The following is a 19,046-nucleotide window of genomic DNA, read 5'->3' on the forward strand; positions in this document are numbered from 1 at the left end:
CCTGGTTTCTAAGCTCCTTCAGAAAGTGATCCCAAAAAAAATTTTTGCCGACGCCACGCCATCTTCTCGGTCGTCACTAGTTTCCATCTGTGAAACTGACGTGACGTCATATGATCTCCGGCGAGAATCTTCGGCACAGTGATCGGGTTCCCATTCGTAAAAACAAATATGGCGGACACTAAAGCTTGAGGCGATTACCATGAGTACGGAGATTGAGGAGATGGTGTGAACGGTGAATGGTGAGTATATAATCTTTAATCATAATAACAATTATAAAGAACAATCTTCGTATTATTTTGTTCATTTAGGAATTTGCAAGGAAATGCTCTTGTAATGTTATTCACATTTCTGAAGAAACGTCGTTTTGGTCGATGGAGAGATGGGCCATCCATCAAAATGACATAAGACTAGATGAAGGTGAAAGTTTGGTCGATAGTTAGCGGTAAATGTACTAAGGTCTGTCTGCCTGAAGTGCTGGTAGGCATGCTATAAGAAATTACCATCCTTGTTTTTATAAATTTACCATAAAAATTTCTTTACTGAATTTTCTTTTTTAGAGAATGCAAGATTAAACTTTTTTTTTCCTAAAATGCAAATAAGGTCATAGCCTGTTAATGGAAACATGAGCTTACTAGTTACGGTACATGTAAATACAGACCAAACTAATATTGTTAGGTACACTTTTTTATGTTGACACAAATTTATAGAACTAAGCTTCAAGTAAGCTTATTAAAATGTAAAAACTGAAACAGTAGATATTAACCATACAATATCATTTAAGTCATACAGTTGAAAAACAACTAAACTATTTGCCACCATGCAAGTTGGTAACAATGATTAGCCCTCAAAACAGCATAATACTCAACAAGTATAATTAAAACAAATGCTTTACCAAACTTATTTTTTTGCATAACACATGTGGTGGCAAGCATAACAGATGTGGTGAAAGATAGATAGCAACAGATGATTTGTTGCAGCTGATATGAAAAGGAACTCTCCTTGTTGTTTTCGGAAATGGCACCATTGCTCCATTCTCCAGGCAGCGGACATAATGTTGCCGCATAGATTTTTGTTCATACTTTTGATTAACAGGGTCTAAACCATGGCAGAGGTCAGTTGCAAAGGCCAGAGCAAATAGGCCACAATCATTGATACCTACTTGTCTCTGGACCTTTTCATTTATAAGGGTGATTTGATCCCCAGGAAACATCAACATGCAACAAGCATGTTTGATTGCTATTGAACTGGGTTTAAGGTAAAGGCTGTCAAAGATCCTTACAGTGCCACTAGCTGGTCTTGTTGCTATTGTACTGAGGCACACCCAGTGTGACCCAGTATTTACAATCTGAACAAAGTCAGATCTAGCAGGCACAACATGTGACCCAGTGATTGTTGTATCATTTAGGCCATCTAGAAATGGAAATTCTTTCTTTAGGAGAAGCTGCCCTGCATGGATTTCTGAATCTGTTAGCCAGCTGGTTTTGTTGAGAATACTACTTTTGCTTGCGTGATAAAGAATTAGTTTAGATTCAGGATCATCAGGATTGCAATTTTCTAATTTCACCCACAATGGAGGATCAGGAGAATCATCATTGACAATAATAATTATTGTCAATGATGGAAGGGATGACTGGATCACAGGGACTGTTGCAGTTGTGCTCATCTGTGTTTTCTTTAGCTGATTCACCAGATTCATTCAGGAGAGTGTGCTTCTGTGGAGCTGACTGTGGTTTTGAATTTTCTGTGGGTGCAGGAGTGGGAGCATCATTTATGCCATTGGAAGAGGATGTTTCGCTATTCAATGATGGCACATTCTGGGGTGGTTGTCCCCAGTCTCGTCGTTGTTTCTCAGCTGGTGTGGAATGTTTGAGGCCTGATTTGTTTTTTCTTTTCAGATTTTTTACAGGTGATTTACTGGAAGGGATGACTGGATCACAGGGACTGTTGCAGTTGTGCTCATCTGTGTTTTCTTTTGCTGATTCACCAGATTCATTCAGGAGAGTGTGCTTCTGTGGAGCTGACTGTGGTTTTGAATTTTCTGTGGGTGCAGGGGTGGGAGCATCATTTATGCCATTGGAAGAGGATGTTTTGCTATTCAGTGTCGGCACATTCTGGGGTGGTTGTCCCCAGTCTCGTCGTTGTTTCTTAGCTGGTGTGGAATATTTGAGGCCTGATTTGTTGTTTCTTTTCAGATTTTTTACAGGTGATTTACTGGAAGGGATGACTGGATCACAAGGACTGTTGCAGTTGTGCTCATCTGTGTTTTCTTTAGCTGATTCACCAGATTCATTCAGGAGAGTGTGCTTCTGTGGAGCTGACTGTGGTTTTGAATTTTCTGTGGGTGCAGGGGTGGGAGCATCATTTATGCCATTGGAAGAGGATGTTTCACTATTCAATGTCAGCACATTCTGGGGTGGTTGTCCCCAGTCTTGTCGTTGTTTCTTAGCTGGTGTGGAATATTTGAGGCCTGATTTGTTTTTTCTTTTCAGACTTTTTTTGGTTTGGGTTTTGTCAGAGGTACTAGAGGCACCATTCACAGGGACATTCACTTTGTAGTGCTTTTGCATCATAGATGCAAATGCCCCAACTCTGTTTTTGTACCGGTTTTTCTTGGGCCGCACAGGTAGTGGAAGGTAATGCCCAGCAGATGATTTACCATTTGACTTAACCTGTTTGTTGAGCAATGTCTGTGGAAAGTTTTCCTTTTCATCAATTGTTTGGCATTTTTTAAACTTGTTGACTAATAATTCCAGAGAAGTATTAAGTTCCTTAAGACCATTTAAATTTTCAATGTTGTATGTTATTGATGTTAGCTCTTTTAGTTTCTCTCTACACACCATTGCTTCCTGCCTTATTGGGTCTTCAGGATTTCTGGCTCTCTGCCTGGGTATGCCAGTTCTTTGACCTTGTAGATCCCTTTTAAGATTTTTGCCAATGCCATTATTTCCTTCCTCAGTGGACTCATCGGTAGCTTTATATTTATTAGCATCAACAAAGACATGTTCCCAGTCTAGTGAGATGTGAGGGTTTTGTCGGAACTTTTCTGGTAATGCATCCCACTGCCACATTGGATACAGGTCAAATATTGCAAAAAAATGCTTACATAGCAGCCCAGTGTGGCAAAAATCAGGACAGGAACATCTTCTTCTCTGATGTGTTTTGATTGAACTTCGCTTGCATGTTTTATCCGCTTCTCACAGTGGTTTAGGAAAGGTCTTGGTTTGTTGTGCAGGTATTTGGGTAGGGTCAAGCTGTAACGCTTGTAGCCTCCACTAAACTTTGTGTTTAGCTCCACATACCTAACAAAAATAGAAAGAGAGAGGAAAAAGGTTGACATGCAAGCTGCTTAGATGGAGAGATCATCGCTTCCGATTTACTTAACGTTGCAAGTTTGTAGAGGTATTGTTGTTGGGCCATTATTCTCAAATAGCTAAGTGAGTGGAAAAAAAAAAGAGGGGACGAGGGGAAAGGCTCATTTTTTTCCATTGACCACCCACTTTTTCATTAGCCCCCGACTATTCAATAGCTTGAAACTGGCTATCTCTTTGCTCATAAGAGTCAAGTGACCTTGTCAATAATAATGAAAAAATATTGTGTTAAAAAATAGACTAATTCCTCGAAACCCCAAGAGCATTCAAAAATACAAAATGGCCAAGTTTTAGGGGCCTGACATTAGAGAGTGATTCTTTGTCGCAGTCTGAATTTTTGAGAAATTTTAAGGAATTGTATGAGATTCAAAAAATTCAAACACACTGTCATAAAAACTTCACTCAAACTGTGCAATTGTGCTTTTTTTTTGGTCATGATAAAGTGATTCCCCACCTCAAAATGGTTAATAGTGATGTTTTGTCTGTCTTTGACAGTTACTGTACCTTCTGTATTTGTCTGGAAAATACTCCTCAGTCACTACGGTAATCATCCTGCTAAGGCTGTTGTTATTGCGGTCCTTCAAATATTGGTATTTCAATGATTCATTCTGGCGTTCAGTTCCATTGTTGGTGTTGATACTGACCAGGAATCTGTCCTGCTTAAATTCCCACACCCATCTCTGTAACAGAACAGGTTACAGGAAATTTAATCTTTTCAAAAGTATTATATTTCTCCCTTGCTGCATGCTTGGGCATCATATGTTTATTGTGCCAAATTTATGACATAATAAATAATTACAAAATGAATCAATAAATCACTAATACAGTATTCAAATTGTTGTTGCTGTGTTACAAAAACTTGTAAAAAGTCACACCGTGCATTGTCTCCTTCAGGCTTTTAGATATTAAATAACAAGCCAATGGCGGCAATGACAATCCAACAGATGTGTACCTTATCAATATTGTCAATAGGTTTTTTTAATATCAAACTGCTAGTAGACATACGGACAATACTATGCTCTGTGGAAAACACTGACTGAGAATGGTCCTGCACTATTTACTGAAAGTGACAGAGAAAACCCAAGCAAATGTTTGATGTGTGTACACTACTTACCTTGGCCTCTACCAACCAGGTTTTTTCAAACCAATTTCTAAGCTTGGGATTGGCTAACCAAAGGTCACTCTCCTTAAGTGAGGACAGATTGTCTTGAAATGCTTCCTCTGTTGATGATTTGGCAACATTACGAAGCAGACTTAGGACCTCCTCCCTGCTCTCTGACAAACCATTTTCAGTTTTTCTCAGCCATCTCTCCCAGCTTTGTTCTCGGTGAAAGTCACAGATATATGTTGTGGTATCTATTAAATAAAAAATTAACTTCATAAAATCTTTATTTGGATACAATTTTTGTATTTTTTGAAAATATTGGAAACCTATAAGTAAAACCTTTTCTTTATGACACTATATATATATGAACTGGTTGGTTATGATTAATGGTAAGCCATCCAGATTAAACAATTCTTATTATCTCCAAAGTTATAATAACTGTTCTACATGTTAAACCACATTTAACCATATTTTTTAATTTAGTCTCTAAAGTAGGTCTTCAACAAGGGGAAAATTGCCAAAAAAAATATGCAGTTAGCCCTTGTGGTCAGCAAATGTATTAGGATGCTCTTATCAGCCACTCACATCAATTGAAGTCTAAGGTTAACATATATTTTATTGAAACATTCTTACCTGGGAATGTGCTCTCAATGGCATTAATCTCCTCCTGGCAAAAGTCAGTCATAAAATATCGTGGCTTCCAGCTTTCATTCCAATCTCGAAAGATTTCCAGTGCTTCCTGAATGGAAGCTGTTGTTTCCCTTTGAATTATAAAACATCCCACAACCGTGTAGTTAACATTTGTCTTGACAACCAGAAGAAATAATGGTAGGTCATATCTCATTGTCTTGTAGGTTGCATCAAGGAGGGATATTTCATTTCCATAAAGATTCATAAGATGTTTCTGCCAGGCTGTTTGATGTGCAAAGAGGAGTTCTTCAGTCTGCTCACAAGTCTCATCTGTTTCACTTCCTGTTTTGGCAGTAGCTGAGGTAGACAGAGCACTAGGTCGAAAATAGAACGAGTCCTCAGGATGCTCCTCACACCAATTTTCTATTTTCCTTTGCAGGTTTTCCCGATCCACTTTGGACAGCAATTTTTTTACCGATGCCCGGTACATGTGGTTCCTGACATCCACATCTGTGGGATAGAAGCGCCTGTTTGTAATAGGAGGTGGAGTCTGCCCTGGAAAAAGTTCACATTTCATAAACTGTTTAAGGTGTCTTTTCATTTCATCAACAGTTTTAACACCTTAGGTTAAGCCAATATTGTGGAATAGTTGTCACTGAGCCTGAGTAGAGTAATAATTATTCTACTCAGGATGTCAGTGGCATCCGATTAGAGGTATATTGCTACTGACATGGGTACTTTAGATTACAGTTTCTGGTATCGACTTATTACACTTTGCATGATGACCTGACTTTCCTTTTAAATTATGGGCACAAATTAATCAGAATGAACTTGTTTATTTTGTTGATCCTGTCTTAAAATCAAAATACAGTTTAATAGACAAAACGGTAGATTAAGAAAGTAAGTGACAGTACAGAAAAATGTGAAAAGGATGATAGCATCAACATGACACAAGCATGAAGCAAAGAAACAAAGCTGAGTCCCTGACAGAAATTGACCCATGACATCCCAAACGTCGGGCAGAAACTCTTTCCAGTGAGCTACAAGAACTCCCGGAGAGCCAGCCCATTTAACATGCATCCTGCATGCATACTGCTAGGTTCAGCAGTTTTATTTCCAAGCTTAAAATTCACCATTGTCTCATTTATCAGTACAGAAAAATTTATAAAAATGATCTTAGGTTTACTTGTAAGACCATTCATCGGACAGGTGCTTAACAAACCTCGCCAGTGATATGGTCTTTGTGTTCATCCTCCTTTGGTAGGTAGATATAGATTCTACGTTCATATGGAGGTTTTTGTCCACTGTTGGTATCAGTCTTTAGCTTTTTGGACATGTCCCGTCGAAGTCTCTCTGTGTCATCCCTGATCTACTTGTAAAGAGTTATTGTTAACAAAACTTTTACTTGTAATTTAGTACAGACTAATAATAAATTATGAGTATTGAGGTTACTATACTTAAAAATATGTTGAAAACATCGCTATCAATAGCACACAGCAATAGTTATAGTAATAATAATAATCATCATCATCATCATCTTCATCATCATCATCTTCATCATCATCATCATCTCATTGTTTACAGACTGAAGTACCTTGTAACTTGGATATGTAATAACTTCTGATAGACGAATACTTGCAGTGCACCCGAATTTCATGGTGTCTTGAGGTAAAAATCTCTTCTTTTTGAAGGAGTGATCGCCAGCCTGTAGTTAAGAAGAAATAATAATTATAATGTAAAAGAAACAAACAAAAATAAAAGGTTACTTAGATGGGGAAGAAATAGATTTTTTTTGGAATTTTAATTTGTCAAAAACATACCTTCTCATTGGCTTGTCTTGCTTTGAATGCCTTTTTTCTGTCTGGACCATGTTGGCAGTCAAACACCTTTGAGCCAATGATACTGAAGGGCACTCCATCAAATGGGATTTTGTCATCTTTAAAATAAACTTTTCTTGGCTTGGCAAAGGGATCTGTGACAACATCCAAAGAAGGAATTTTTGTTTGTATTTTATTTAATGCACTGGTCATTTTATCAAGCATTTCTGTTCTTTATTTCAAAGATTAAATGACACAATTTGTTTCTTTTTTTTACCTGCTTCACCTTTATCTAATATTCATCCATAGCCCTCACCTGCTTAACCCAAGCACGTAAGCTACAGTTGAATCCAGCAAGAACCCACACATTTTTTTTCAGATCAGGTGAAATTCGTTCTTAATAAAGTCAATAAGCCTATATGACAATACAAACATCAGCTAACCTTAGTTGTAATTTTTAGACAGATATTACTGGACATCCCAGTGAGAGGGAGGGGGGTTCTACTCAATAATTTTTTATATAGGGGGGGATCTGTCCAGTGGTCCAAACCCTTATCTTTTCATCTACTACTTTTGACCTGACAAAGGTAACCCTTTCATGCACAGCCTCTCAACATTCATAGTCCACTATGGGAGTAACCTCCCCCCCCCCCCCTACACACACACACACACACCCATAGGCGTATGGGCGCACCTTTCGGACTTGGGAAGGTGGTGACCTTGACCTAAATTTAAAAAAAAAAACTAACTGTTTAAAATTATCGTGTCTCACGATACTAGTGTCACAATTCCAGAATCCAAATTTGAATTCTTGAAACCCATTTTATTAATTAATGGGATTTTTTGTTTGTTTTCTCCATGTGCTTTTGCTGGAATCCTGGGCATTTTGTCCTACCCAGCGAGCAGAGTCGATCTTCCTAGATCAGTCGGGTAAGAAGATCGAAGAGACTCTGTTCGCAGGGTAATTTTGTCCGAAAAAAAATTACGACTGGGGGCTGCCGCCTCCCCCCCCCCCTCCTGTTCGTTCGCCTATGCCCCCCAATCTAAATGTATATTTTTCCCATGTTTGCATGCATAATAGACTCACCTCCAGCCCCAAACATCTTGTCAGATTTAAAACAGGAAAACTTTGTCGTGGTTTCTATCTCATATTGCTTTATCACAGCCATGGCTGCTTCAACTGACTCGACATAACCAACATACTTGCTTGTAGATCCTTTAAACTTCGGCTCCCACGAACATACCGCATGAGCAGTAGTACTCAAAGTACTGTTTAATTGTACAAGATCATCTGTGTGGCGTTCTTCGACATTTACTGGCGTAGCCATTTCTAAAAGGGTTAGCTGGGCTATCACAGTTCTTACTAAACTTCCAGATTTAGCGGTCGCGGAACCTTAATAGAAAATCTGCATTTACATATTTGAAAATGCCCGCCAAAGAACGAAGCTTAGCGGGAAAGAAATGCTCGGAAATCCGAGGGCAATGTTCGGCAAATTGTCGTTCATCGCCGAGTACGATCACCCAGCATGTCACGTCACTTTCACGGATGGAAGATTACGATCGAATATGCCATCTTTCAAACTGACGTTGATTCACCATTCGGTGATACACACTGGTATACGCACTAAAATATAAACAGTTGCTCTCAGCTTTATTAAAAGTAACTCAGAGTTTTATTTGATGTACAAGGCAAAACATAAAGATCTGCAAAAGGTTAAGAGAGAAACATCCGCCATATTTGTTTTTTCTAAAGGAAACCCGAAACCCGAACCACTGAACCGAAGATTCCCGTCGGAGATCATATGACGTCACGTCAGTTTCACGGATGGAAACTAGTGACGACCCATCTTCTCGATACTTGCAGCTCATAGAAGGAAATTCTGAAGGGGAACATATACCAGTCCCTTCAACGATAGCTCGAGATCGATCTTTAGAATCAACCAGTGGAAATTACAAGCAGAGAGGAAACAGTGATATAACGAAAGTCCCGTTATATGAGCGAGTTAAGCAGTTCCCAGGCGATAATTTGATTGTCAGAGAAAGAAAGCTGTTTTGCTGTGGATGTAGAGAAATCATTTCCTCCAAGAAAAGTGTTCTGAAAATCCAGTTCGTTTAGTGGACAATAACTGGAACATTATCCAACGGCTTGTGAGAATTGATGTTTGCTCTAAGTCAGTTAATGCCAACGAACTAGCACAAGTTCTTAATCAGTGACTGTCTGTTGATTATGGGGTCAGAGCAAATTCCTTGCTCGCAGCCATGAGAGACGGTGCAAGCGTTAACCAAGCAGCACTGGACAGAATAGCATTTATATTCCCTAAGATGCTGAATGTCGTGTGCTTCTCTCATACACTAAATAACGTGGGAAACCATTTAGTGATCCCATCACTGGTAGAGTTCGGAAGCCTTTGGATTAGAATGTTTCGCCATAGCTGTAAAGCCAAGCTGTTATGGATGGATTTAACAGGTCGAACACCAAGATCATACAGCGAGACTAGATGGTGGCCCAAATGGGAGGTGTATCATCAGTTGATGGTGCAGTTTGGAGATGTCGCAAGGTTCGGAGAAGAGGCAAAGGACGCAAAAGTTTGCCTACAGTTACTGCCACAACTTCAAGCAATACTTTCTGGCCCACAGCGACCAACGAACTTGAAGCTTGAGCTTGCCGCTATTATTGATGTTGGCAAACATTTTGTGAAAGCCACGTATTTTTTGGAAGGGGATGGTCCTTTGGTTTTTACTTGTTACGAGAGACTAAGCGCTGTTTCCCAATTCTGTCAAGCTCCTTGTTTCCCTAACGTCCGTGCAATTGCAACTGCAATTGCAGAGGAAGACCCATGTCAGAACGTAACAGCACTTGAAAGGAGTGCGAAGGCTTGTGCTGAGCCGGCAATGACGTGGTTTCTGATAAAGTTCAAAGTCGATCTTTATGATGAAGTGGTAGCATTCAAGGCTGCCAGACTATTCTGCCCCGTTAGGATCCAGCGTCTCAAGCCAAGTGCATTAGTAAAGTCTCTGAGAGCATTTCTTTTCCTGGATAGTGATACTACCATCGACGGTCTCAAAGCCGAGCTTCCTGCCAATTTGGCTGCTGCTGAAGATGTTGTTATCCCGACTGAAGAGAAGAAAGTCGAATGGTGGTGTGGGCACCAGGAGCAACTTCCTCGTTGGGCTTCCGCAGTGAAGCAAGTTATCCTTGTCCAACCATCGTCTGCTACGTCAGAAAGAGTATTTTTAATACCGAAGGCGTCCTTCAACGAGCAACAGAATTGTGCTCTTGTTGACTACCTCCAAGCCAGCGTCATGTCACAGTACAACAAGTGCTAAGAACTTCGAACATTAATTAACTGTTTATCATTGGACAAGTTTTGATTGTATTAGAAGTGTTATAAACAAACAATTGAACACTTTTCACTTAATTCAGTTGCTGATACACACATGATGCCTGAGATTCTACGTTTTGCTTGAAATTAAGCAAAGCATTTTCTGAAACCAAAGTAGTATTATTTTGAGAATCGAGCATAATTTGAGCATTTTTCTTGGCGTAAAGCGGAATTTCTAGGAGCATAAAATGCCAGTTTTAGTAGCATAATCGGGAAGGCCGAGACAAGAGGCATGATTCAGAAAGGGATAAAATTGCATCGCCCCACTGAGTTATTGTTGTGAGTCCCCTAGGGTATACACGGAAGCAACAAGTCGAAAATCGCAAGAACACACACCGGAGAATCGACTCAGTTCTTAGTCTTACATTATTTTTTTTAAAGAAAGCGCCTGACAAATGGCCAGGAAGAATTGTTTTTTCTTTTTTTTTGTCACCAGTAAGCACTGCAGGCAGAAAATTTAGTCCCACACCTTTGATCACTTCCGACAAAATAAAGTACCTTGACGTTTGCCGATTCTCTGTTTCTTGATAGCTGCAACAGGGGAACCGCACCAACGGTTAAGCATGGTGCGCAAAAGCAGAAGTGCTTTAAAAAAACATAATCACGCATCACAAATGTCCTTCCGTAGAATTTCCTAGTTTTTTTTCTGACGATTCCTTCCAACGTCATTATTATATTGGAACATTAAAAAGAAGGGGTCACCGGACTTTTTTTTCATGCCAAAGCTTTCGTGAGTTTAGCAATTCCCACGCACGTTCTCGCGCATTTAAAAATCCGGATTCTATAAGATCGACAGTTGCTCATGATTTGTTACGGCTACCGCTGACAATTGCGTGTGCTCGTGCGAGCTCCAACTGCATCCGATCACAAACGTTCATAAACGTTTACTACTCAGAAAGTTATTCATAAGCTAGCCTGCAGAGCAGGCGTAATTTTGGCTAGCGAGTGCTAAGTAATTTCATAACGAATACTATGGCCGCCATCTTTGATTTTAATGGCAGCGAAAGGCTGGGGAGAGTAAAAATTTATACCAAGGGGGCGGTCGACGGTCAAAAATAAGGAGAGGGATGGGGGTAGGGGAGTGAAGATTTCTCCGTCTTTTCTCCCCTTGCCCGCCCCCTACCCCCACCGTCCACTCTAATTGCAAATAAAAAATGGTCGGTTGAACAAACGATTGCGAGATTTAAGCGTTAGCTCGCATTAACAAGACGCCTGCACTGCAGGCTATTCAGAAGCTGTTAAAGACAGCCTTCCGGGCTCATCTTGAAAGATTTACTTCCAGCTTCTGATTATATTAGCCATATTTTTATTGAAAAACAACAAGCGAAAGTTTGAAATGGACTAAATTCCGTGGAAAACACGTGTTGGTTGGCGCTTCGATCGGAATGATTGTTTAGAGATTGTGAGTCTTCTAATAGGTAAAACGTTTTGGCTAAACTTCAGAATACCCCGCAACTGACACGCCCTTTCAAATCCTGCTACCGCAGTCCCGCAGTCGACATAATTTACATACTATGTATATATAAACCTAACGAAATATACCGCTTTTTGCTTTGTTCACCTTGTTGGTAGCACTTAGTTTAATACTTGTTCATTCACTTCGGGTCGGCGTACATGTAGCAGTCCCGCAGTCGACATAATTTACATACTATCTATATATAAACCTCACGAAATATACCGCTTTTTGCTTTGTTCACTACGGGACTGCGGACCGCGGTAGCACTTAAATTATACACTTACCCCATAACTTATTCATCCACTACGGGACTGCGGACCGCGGTAGCACTTTAGTAAAACACTGCGGACCACGGAAAAACGGTAGTATGTACATGTTGGTTTTGAATTAGAATTCACATGAGTACACACTACGAGTAGATTTAGAACTGAGAACTCAGATTCTTATAAGCGGGTAAATACTGTAATTTGACTTACTAAAACGAAATCAAGTCTGCAATGAATATCTGATTGTCTTTGCCTCCAGATAAACCTCTTGCCATTTGGATTAAAAGTTCTCCAAACATCGCATAGCTCCAAATTTTCCATCGCATTTTGCACTACCTTTAAAGCGTTCTGATGTGTTCTGGCGATGCCATTTTTTCAGAAAAAATTGAGAGAGTAAAAAACATCCTAAGAAGCTGGTCTGCTAGTAGACTTACTCTTCTATGTAAAATCACGATCATAAAAGCTTTGGCAATATCCCAAATTGTACATCTCTTCCAACGCATCAGGGTGCAATTAAGGAAATCAATACCCTGCTATGTGACTTTCTCTGGGAAAGCAAAGGGGACAAAATTAAAAGGACACAAATGATCGATGATTACGATAAAGGAGGCCTCAAGATGATAAATATTCAAAGCTTTAATAAATTGCTAAACAAAAAGTGGGTAAATGGAAACTTCTCGTAGACTTCCACCTCCACAAGTGTAGGGGGAAAGTAATGTTTTTAAAGCGCTACTACGATCAAACAGTCGATATCCGTTTTTCATAATTTCGTGTAAAATATGACTGTCTAAAATACCTTGCTAAATATCAATCCATTACGACCATCAGAAATCTTTTTTTTATTTGTATTTTTATTTCCGAGAAGTTGCAGTCGCCATTTCTTTATCTCGTTCCAATTATAGCCTGGTTGAGAATTAGGGAAAATGACGTCAAATGCTCAAAATACCTCGCATAAAATAACTCGAGTGTGCTAGACTATTGCAATGTTTGAATTTATTACAGGTACAGTAAAAAACCCTTTTTTAAGAACCTAGATTTTAAGAAAAAAATAGATTAACTGAAAATGTTAGACAAAAATTGTACATTAAAACTCCTTTTACACGAAAACCTGTTTTAGCCTACAACTTTGAAACAGGTTCTTTTTTTGAGAAATTCAGTCAAAGCAACAACACAGTTCCATATATTAATGTTGCGTTTTGTTCTGTTTATCTTGGATAGCTTTGTAAACTTGGTAAATATATGCTTGGATTTTAACATATTATGCATACAATACCAAAAATAGGCCACGCCCTCCAATGACAAACAACTCATTTATTTTGAAAACTAGACTGCGAGCAGTGGGCACGATCGACAAGCGGTGAGCAGCCAAGCTGCGATCTCTTTTCGCTGTGATTGGCGCCCCTGCAGCTCGCAGATCACGGCTTCGCCCCTCATCGCTCGTCGATCACGTCCACTTTTTCCCCGTTCGTTCCAGTGGGATTTCACAGCAAAAGAGACTGCTCGCAGTCTATTTGAAAACAAGAACCTGAGTAGCCAGATTTTCCAGTTTAGCACCATCTTTTATAATAACCTTCTTAGCCTTGCTTGGAAAAAATTAGGTTCCTATAAGCGGGTTTTTACCGTATATGCTTCTGAGTCTAAAATTGAAAAAAATACCAAACTGCACCAATGTTGCAGGAACTGTCCCGTTTCGGGGGAGGGGGTACTCCCGTAAATTTTGAATAAGTGTGTGCCTCGAAGAGTCTTAAACCCTGTCCCACTTTAAGGATGAAACAAACGAGAATTGTCCAAACACGAAATATGACACCCTATTCAAGGAAAAACAATAACCAAACAACGGCTAACCACGCGCGGCAAAACACAAATCTCGATAAAATCGCGTTGTTGACAATTTTAGCGGAATTTGTTTTTTTGTTTAGCTGGCCATTTACACACTGCAATTTTAGGCGATACAATTTACATATTCTATCTACAGATCACAACGGAAACACAATGCTAACAGAGGCAAAACGATAACCGCCAAAACCATACCCTATCCCGCGGCACATACATGTATATGGGAGTACCCCCACCTCTGGGTATTTAAAGTGGATATTGTTCTGCAATGTCCTCCATCAACCGTCCAAAACAGCCATTCGGGTGAGGCTCACCATGCCATCTTCTCCACATGAATTCTTTAAGGTATTCTAGTAGGAAGTTAGGATTTGTGTTCCCTTTCATCTTCTTAAATTTGTCCTTTGCTGCAGACCAATTGCTCTCTGCGTGTTGTGTGTGGACACCGGTGATTGGGTCTACAAAGTTAACCGAGTGATTAACCGTTTGATGATTGAAACCCAAGACCCTTTGCATTTGCCTGTATGCCGCCCATTCATCAGTATAAACCAAAGAGCCTGGTTGTACGTGTCTTTGGATAATGGTCAAAAGAGTACGCGCATCTCGCCTTCTCACAAGCTGTAAATACGGTCGAGTGGGGTCATACTGTGTGTCAAAAAGCCCAAGAACCCATCTCTCTCCTCGAGGTCGACGTCCCCTTTGGAACTGTGCTCAAGAAGAGACAAATTTCATTAAAACGTGTTGAATATATAGAAACAAAATTAAGAAAGACTGTTTTCTAGCAGGTGCAGGACATAAGTGGATATTAATAATTATCCTGAAATAAAGTTAATGATTGAAAGATGTGTAGCAATGTGAAGCAATTATCATCTTAATCTCCATGATCCTCATTATTTTTAACGGACGGAAATTAGAAAGTTAAATGGGGGAGGGGACTGAGGCGAATTTTCGAGCTGCAAGCATTTTTTTCCCCCTCATTTTTCCTACAGAGGAAAGTTTTCGGGGAAAACCCCGGCACATCTTTGGAAGGAAAAAAAATTGAAACAAAACTTTAACCGCGCTACTCTCTTGGCGCGTGAGTAGTTCCCTCTCCATCCACTCAAATTGGAGAGCTCAGTTTTACCACTCGAAAAATCTTGCCTTTTTACAAATTAAAGGAAAGAAAGTCAATTAAGCTTTCGCTAAAATGCATGCGATCGAAAACCATTTCCCATTTGAGTTTTGGAATGTGATTTTTTTGGGATGACAAACTGCAGTTACCAGTATACATCTTTTATTACGGAGGACAGTAAGGAAATTAACCAATGTTTTTTAAAACACTTGCACACAGCCATTGTTTTGCTCCATAAATCATTTATTTTTCCAGGCTCTCGGTGCGATCTTCGTCGCCGTGTTTATTGTGACGCACAAATCGTGCAGCACCTATAATTGTTGGTACACCTATAATTCGTGTTTAAAACCTCTCGAACGCGGAGTAACCGTTTATGCCCCCCCTTTATTCCACCAGTCCCCCCTCCAAAGAAATGTGAGCGCGCTTTCTTTTCTCTATTCCCAGCCTTCTTGTGACACAAGAAACTCTCTCCTCCGCTGCGGAGGAGAGAGTGTAAACAGCCATTTCAAGAAAGGTTGTCGTACAAGAGCGTAAAACCGTGCGCTACAATACCAACAGGTTGTATGGGCAACGGTTATTTGCTTTTGTTTGATCGAAGCTCACAGTCTAAGCCGGAATGAAGGAGAATCCATGAACATGCGTGCTCATGCTATCTCTCTCTATTGCGTTAAAGCAACGAGAACTTCGACCAAGCAGTGGTAAATTACTTTAACCCATAAAGCCATTTGGTATTGTCGCATACGCTTTTAAGCTTTTGTCGGACAAATATCTCGAAACAGTTGTAACCCTATAAAGTGGATTTACAAAGCTACGGAACCTAATACGATCTATATTTTCAACCGTCACCACCATTTAGTACACCAGCGTTGAAGACTACATCATCGAAAAGTGAAATTTCCTTACTCGCGGTCCAATGGGAACAAACAGGGTTAGAATTGTTTTGACGTTTACTAAAAACACGCGCTTGATATAGAATGAAATAGAAATCAAAACTTTATGAGTGCGGCTGGAAGTATTGCGAGTTCACTCTACCGACGTCCCGTTTGCCGTTATGTCTCAAACTGGAGGTTTTTAACCCTTTAAATAGTCGAATTGTGTGCTCTTTATCGACAGACGGTGACACTTTTTTTTAAAGAATAATGACAGCGGCGGCGGAAAAAAAAAGTTTAAATGCCATTCATTGTCCAATGAAATAAGCTTCCAAAGCACAGATAATAAAACCAAATATAACTTAACCTTTGAAAAGGGTGTAGTAAGTCGTCAACGCAATAAACATCGTGCGTTGTAGACCTCATAATTTTGATCTACTGTAAGTGAACACAGATCCTTAATTCTCACACCACATCTATCTCCGGAAAAGTAACAGGTAAAGTCACTAGGTTGAATATACTTGAAAAACTAGAGAGGGTAAGGGACCGTGCACTTAGGTATGACATGTATTTATAGCAAAGACCCTTCATTAAGAAAGAATGCTCAATTTGATTGGTTTAAATAACACATTAAAAGGTCGTCTCACCCAAGATATGTTAATAGGGAACTTAAGCAATGGACGTTTTCGGGGCGACGGCGACGTAGATCGGAAGTTAAGTTATGACCCGTGCATTACTGCGCATGATTTAGCCAACTTCCCAGCCGTCGCAGGGACGTCGACGACGTGAAGAGCGGGTGTTTGCCGTTGTGGTGAAAACGTGAGTGTTAGTTTTCTGTTTTGGTCATTTTTGTGACCTCTAACAAATGCTATTTTTCGAAATCTTACTTTTGATTTCATTGTTAATATACAGGTGACTTTTTAGCTCGATTTAACTGTTCTTTTTTGCCTTAAATTCGTCCTAACTTGTGAGTTACTCTTCTTTCTAGCTAAACGCATATAATGGCCCACTCAACAAGCACAAAATCGTAAGTGAGAATAACAATTGAATCTGTCTGTAGATTTGTACAAAAATATTTAGCCAGGGTGTACTTTGAACTCATTTATTTGACCATTTCTATTTATTTTCAGCGGGAAAACAGTAGTTTACAGCGAATTGCGATAGTTCACTTCTCTACTAATACTGAAAGGTTTAGCTATAAGTATAAACATGTAAACATGTTACAACTGCTTGGTCTCGCTAATTTCACGAGAATGTTATTTTAATGCAATTCAGTGAAAAGTTCATTTTTAAAAACCTTTGGAAAGCGAGTTATATTTTCTTGAGAAATCAGTGCCTCCAATAAACTGAACTTTTCTTTAAACGGACATTTATGATTTGAGGGAGCTTTCCAAAGTACACAGCTGGATATTGAATTGTCTTTTTGTGACAAATGTTTTTTTTTTACGGTCGAACCAGCCCAAGACTCCATGAATGGATCGATTATTTACATAAACTTTCTAGCTTTCGTTAGTCAGATTTCAAAATTCAGTATTCATGCATGCGTAATAAACAGCGAATTTGTGTCAAATTAAGAATTAAGAATTCGATATTACTGCATCTGTTGGAACTTTCTCCATTCAAAGGTTTGAAAGATTTTTCAATCTAACGAAATTCTGAGATGCTGTAGTTTCTAAAATTCATTGCTAATTACGCATGCAGGAATGCTGAATTTTAATTCTTACAACACAAAAATATGCAAATGATCTAGCCATAAATGGTTGTATGGGTTTATTCTTGTCCTCGTTCAACTGAAAAATAGCTTTTCATGTCTAGTGTTAGAACTTTTACAATAATTGTTGTAAGGTAAAATTTGTATGTTTCATGGACAACCAGACAATTGCACCAGAATTTTAAATTAGCCTGTTTCTGTTCTCTGTTGCATGTGCAGCTATCAATCACAAATAAACAAAACAATCTTTTTTTGTCTTAATGTTACCTAGAACAGTGATGGAATGGACAAAGCAGCATGACAAGGCTCTTCTGGGTGAAATGACAATCAGTGATCTTTTTCAATACAAGAAGGGCACTCCAGAAAGGGGTCAATTATGGGATTCTATTGCTGGTAATTTAAATGCAATGGGTTACCCAAAGTTTAAAGTTGCAAAACGGTCATGTCGCGATCGTTGGACACTGTTACGCACAAAGTATAAAAGAAGGATGTCAGAAGAAATCCAAGCAACTGGAATAGATGCTGAGGTTGGAGAACTTGATAAGATCATTGAAGATCTTATTGGAAAAGAAGATGCTGCTATTGACAGTGATAAAGAAGGAAAGAAGAAAGCTGAAGCTGATAAAAAGGCAGCAGAAGAAATACGGATTAAGGCTATGGAACGGTTTGGAAAAACCAGCAAAAGAGGTGGAGAGGGTGGAGAGGAAGGAGCCAAAAAGAAAAAAAGGAGAAGTGGCAGTGATGCAGTAGAATTTCTCAGAGAAAAAGCAAAGTTAGAACATTCTCTGAGAGAGGAAGAGCTACAGTTAAGGAAAGATCAACAAAGCCAAACACTGTTGATATTACAGCAACAACAGCAGATGAATCAAGCATTGCTCACCCTCATGGAAAAAATGTTGCCTAAAGAGAGGAATTAACTGTTAATTACTGTAACTTAATTTGTTGTTGTTAGCCAATGGTGTCTTTTTGAATGGCACTTTGCAGAGAGAGATTTGAATTTATGTTCATTAACTTTCATAGGACAATGGCATTTATGAAAGAAATGTTTACATTTTCATGTTATAATCATTTGAATTTGCTTATTATGATAAATGCCTCTTGGAAACTTTGGTGGCTTCTCAGTCATGCAGAAGCTGGTACGAAAAAAGACAAATAAGGCTTAAACATTTTGTTGTTAATTTATTGGTTAAAATTGTTGGACTGTACATGTTGAATATATGTTTATAACAAGTGTCTGAAATTTTGTGCCTCATAAACTCTGCTACACCCAACAACCCTTGACCATGATAGGTTTATATGCATTTTTTTTTAAATCAGCTGATTGGGAGGGGCTGCTCCTCAAGTTTCAAAAGGTAATGTCCAAGTTATTGCATATCATAACTGTTTCAAATTATACAATTTCATAAGAAGATAAAGTTCTCTTTTCTTCAACACATCAGCTATGCAAAATAGTCTTGCAGGGTGGGAGGCTCAAGGTCAAAAAAATGTTGCAGTATT

At 39.2% G+C, this 19,046-nt stretch overlaps 3 protein-coding genes across 7 annotated transcripts; 2 read left to right on the forward strand and 1 right to left on the reverse strand.

The window, feature by feature from the left end:
- Positions 1–48: 48 nt before the first annotated feature.
- On the forward strand, positions 49–10,815 carry LOC149049700 (uncharacterized). The gene is made up of 2 exons (XM_089198561.1): positions 49–239; positions 8,674–10,815. Exon 2 carries the CDS (start codon positions 9,180–9,182, stop codon positions 10,245–10,247), a length of 1,068 nt encoding a protein of 355 aa, XP_089054687.1. The 5' UTR covers positions 49–239; positions 8,674–9,179; the 3' UTR covers positions 10,248–10,815.
- Positions 5,728–8,248, reverse strand: LOC149049701 (uncharacterized). Its single transcript, XM_089198664.1, has 4 exons — positions 8,008–8,248; positions 7,615–7,645; positions 6,924–7,152; positions 5,728–6,808 (listed from the first exon to the last, which is right to left on the reverse strand). Exons 1-4 carry the CDS (start codon positions 8,246–8,248, stop codon positions 6,587–6,589), a joined length of 723 nt encoding a protein of 240 aa, XP_089054790.1. The 3' UTR covers positions 5,728–6,586.
- Positions 10,816–16,550: 5,735 nt separating the features above from the next.
- LOC149049702 (uncharacterized) lies at positions 16,551–18,789 on the forward strand. 5 transcript variants are annotated; one of them, XM_089198617.1, is made up of 4 exons: positions 16,615–16,657; positions 16,827–16,865; positions 16,969–17,027; positions 17,821–18,789. In XM_089198617.1, exon 4 carries the CDS (start codon positions 17,828–17,830, stop codon positions 18,464–18,466), a length of 639 nt encoding a protein of 212 aa, XP_089054743.1. In that variant the 5' UTR covers positions 16,615–16,657; positions 16,827–16,865; positions 16,969–17,027; positions 17,821–17,827; the 3' UTR covers positions 18,467–18,789. The 5 variants fall into 5 exon arrangements, with proteins under 5 accessions (XP_089054740.1, XP_089054744.1, XP_089054743.1 ...); XM_089198614.1 differs by lacking the exon at positions 16,969–17,027 and having other exon boundaries at positions 16,551–16,657; XM_089198618.1 differs by lacking the exon at positions 16,969–17,027 and having other exon boundaries at positions 16,610–16,657; positions 17,826–18,789.
- Positions 18,790–19,046: the final 257 nt, after the last annotated feature.

This window comes from Pocillopora damicornis, chromosome 2 (genome assembly GCF_964200805.1).
Source record: "Pocillopora damicornis chromosome 2, jaPocDami1.2, whole genome shotgun sequence".
In the NCBI taxonomy this organism is placed as follows: Eukaryota; Metazoa; Cnidaria; class Anthozoa; order Scleractinia; family Pocilloporidae; genus Pocillopora; species Pocillopora damicornis.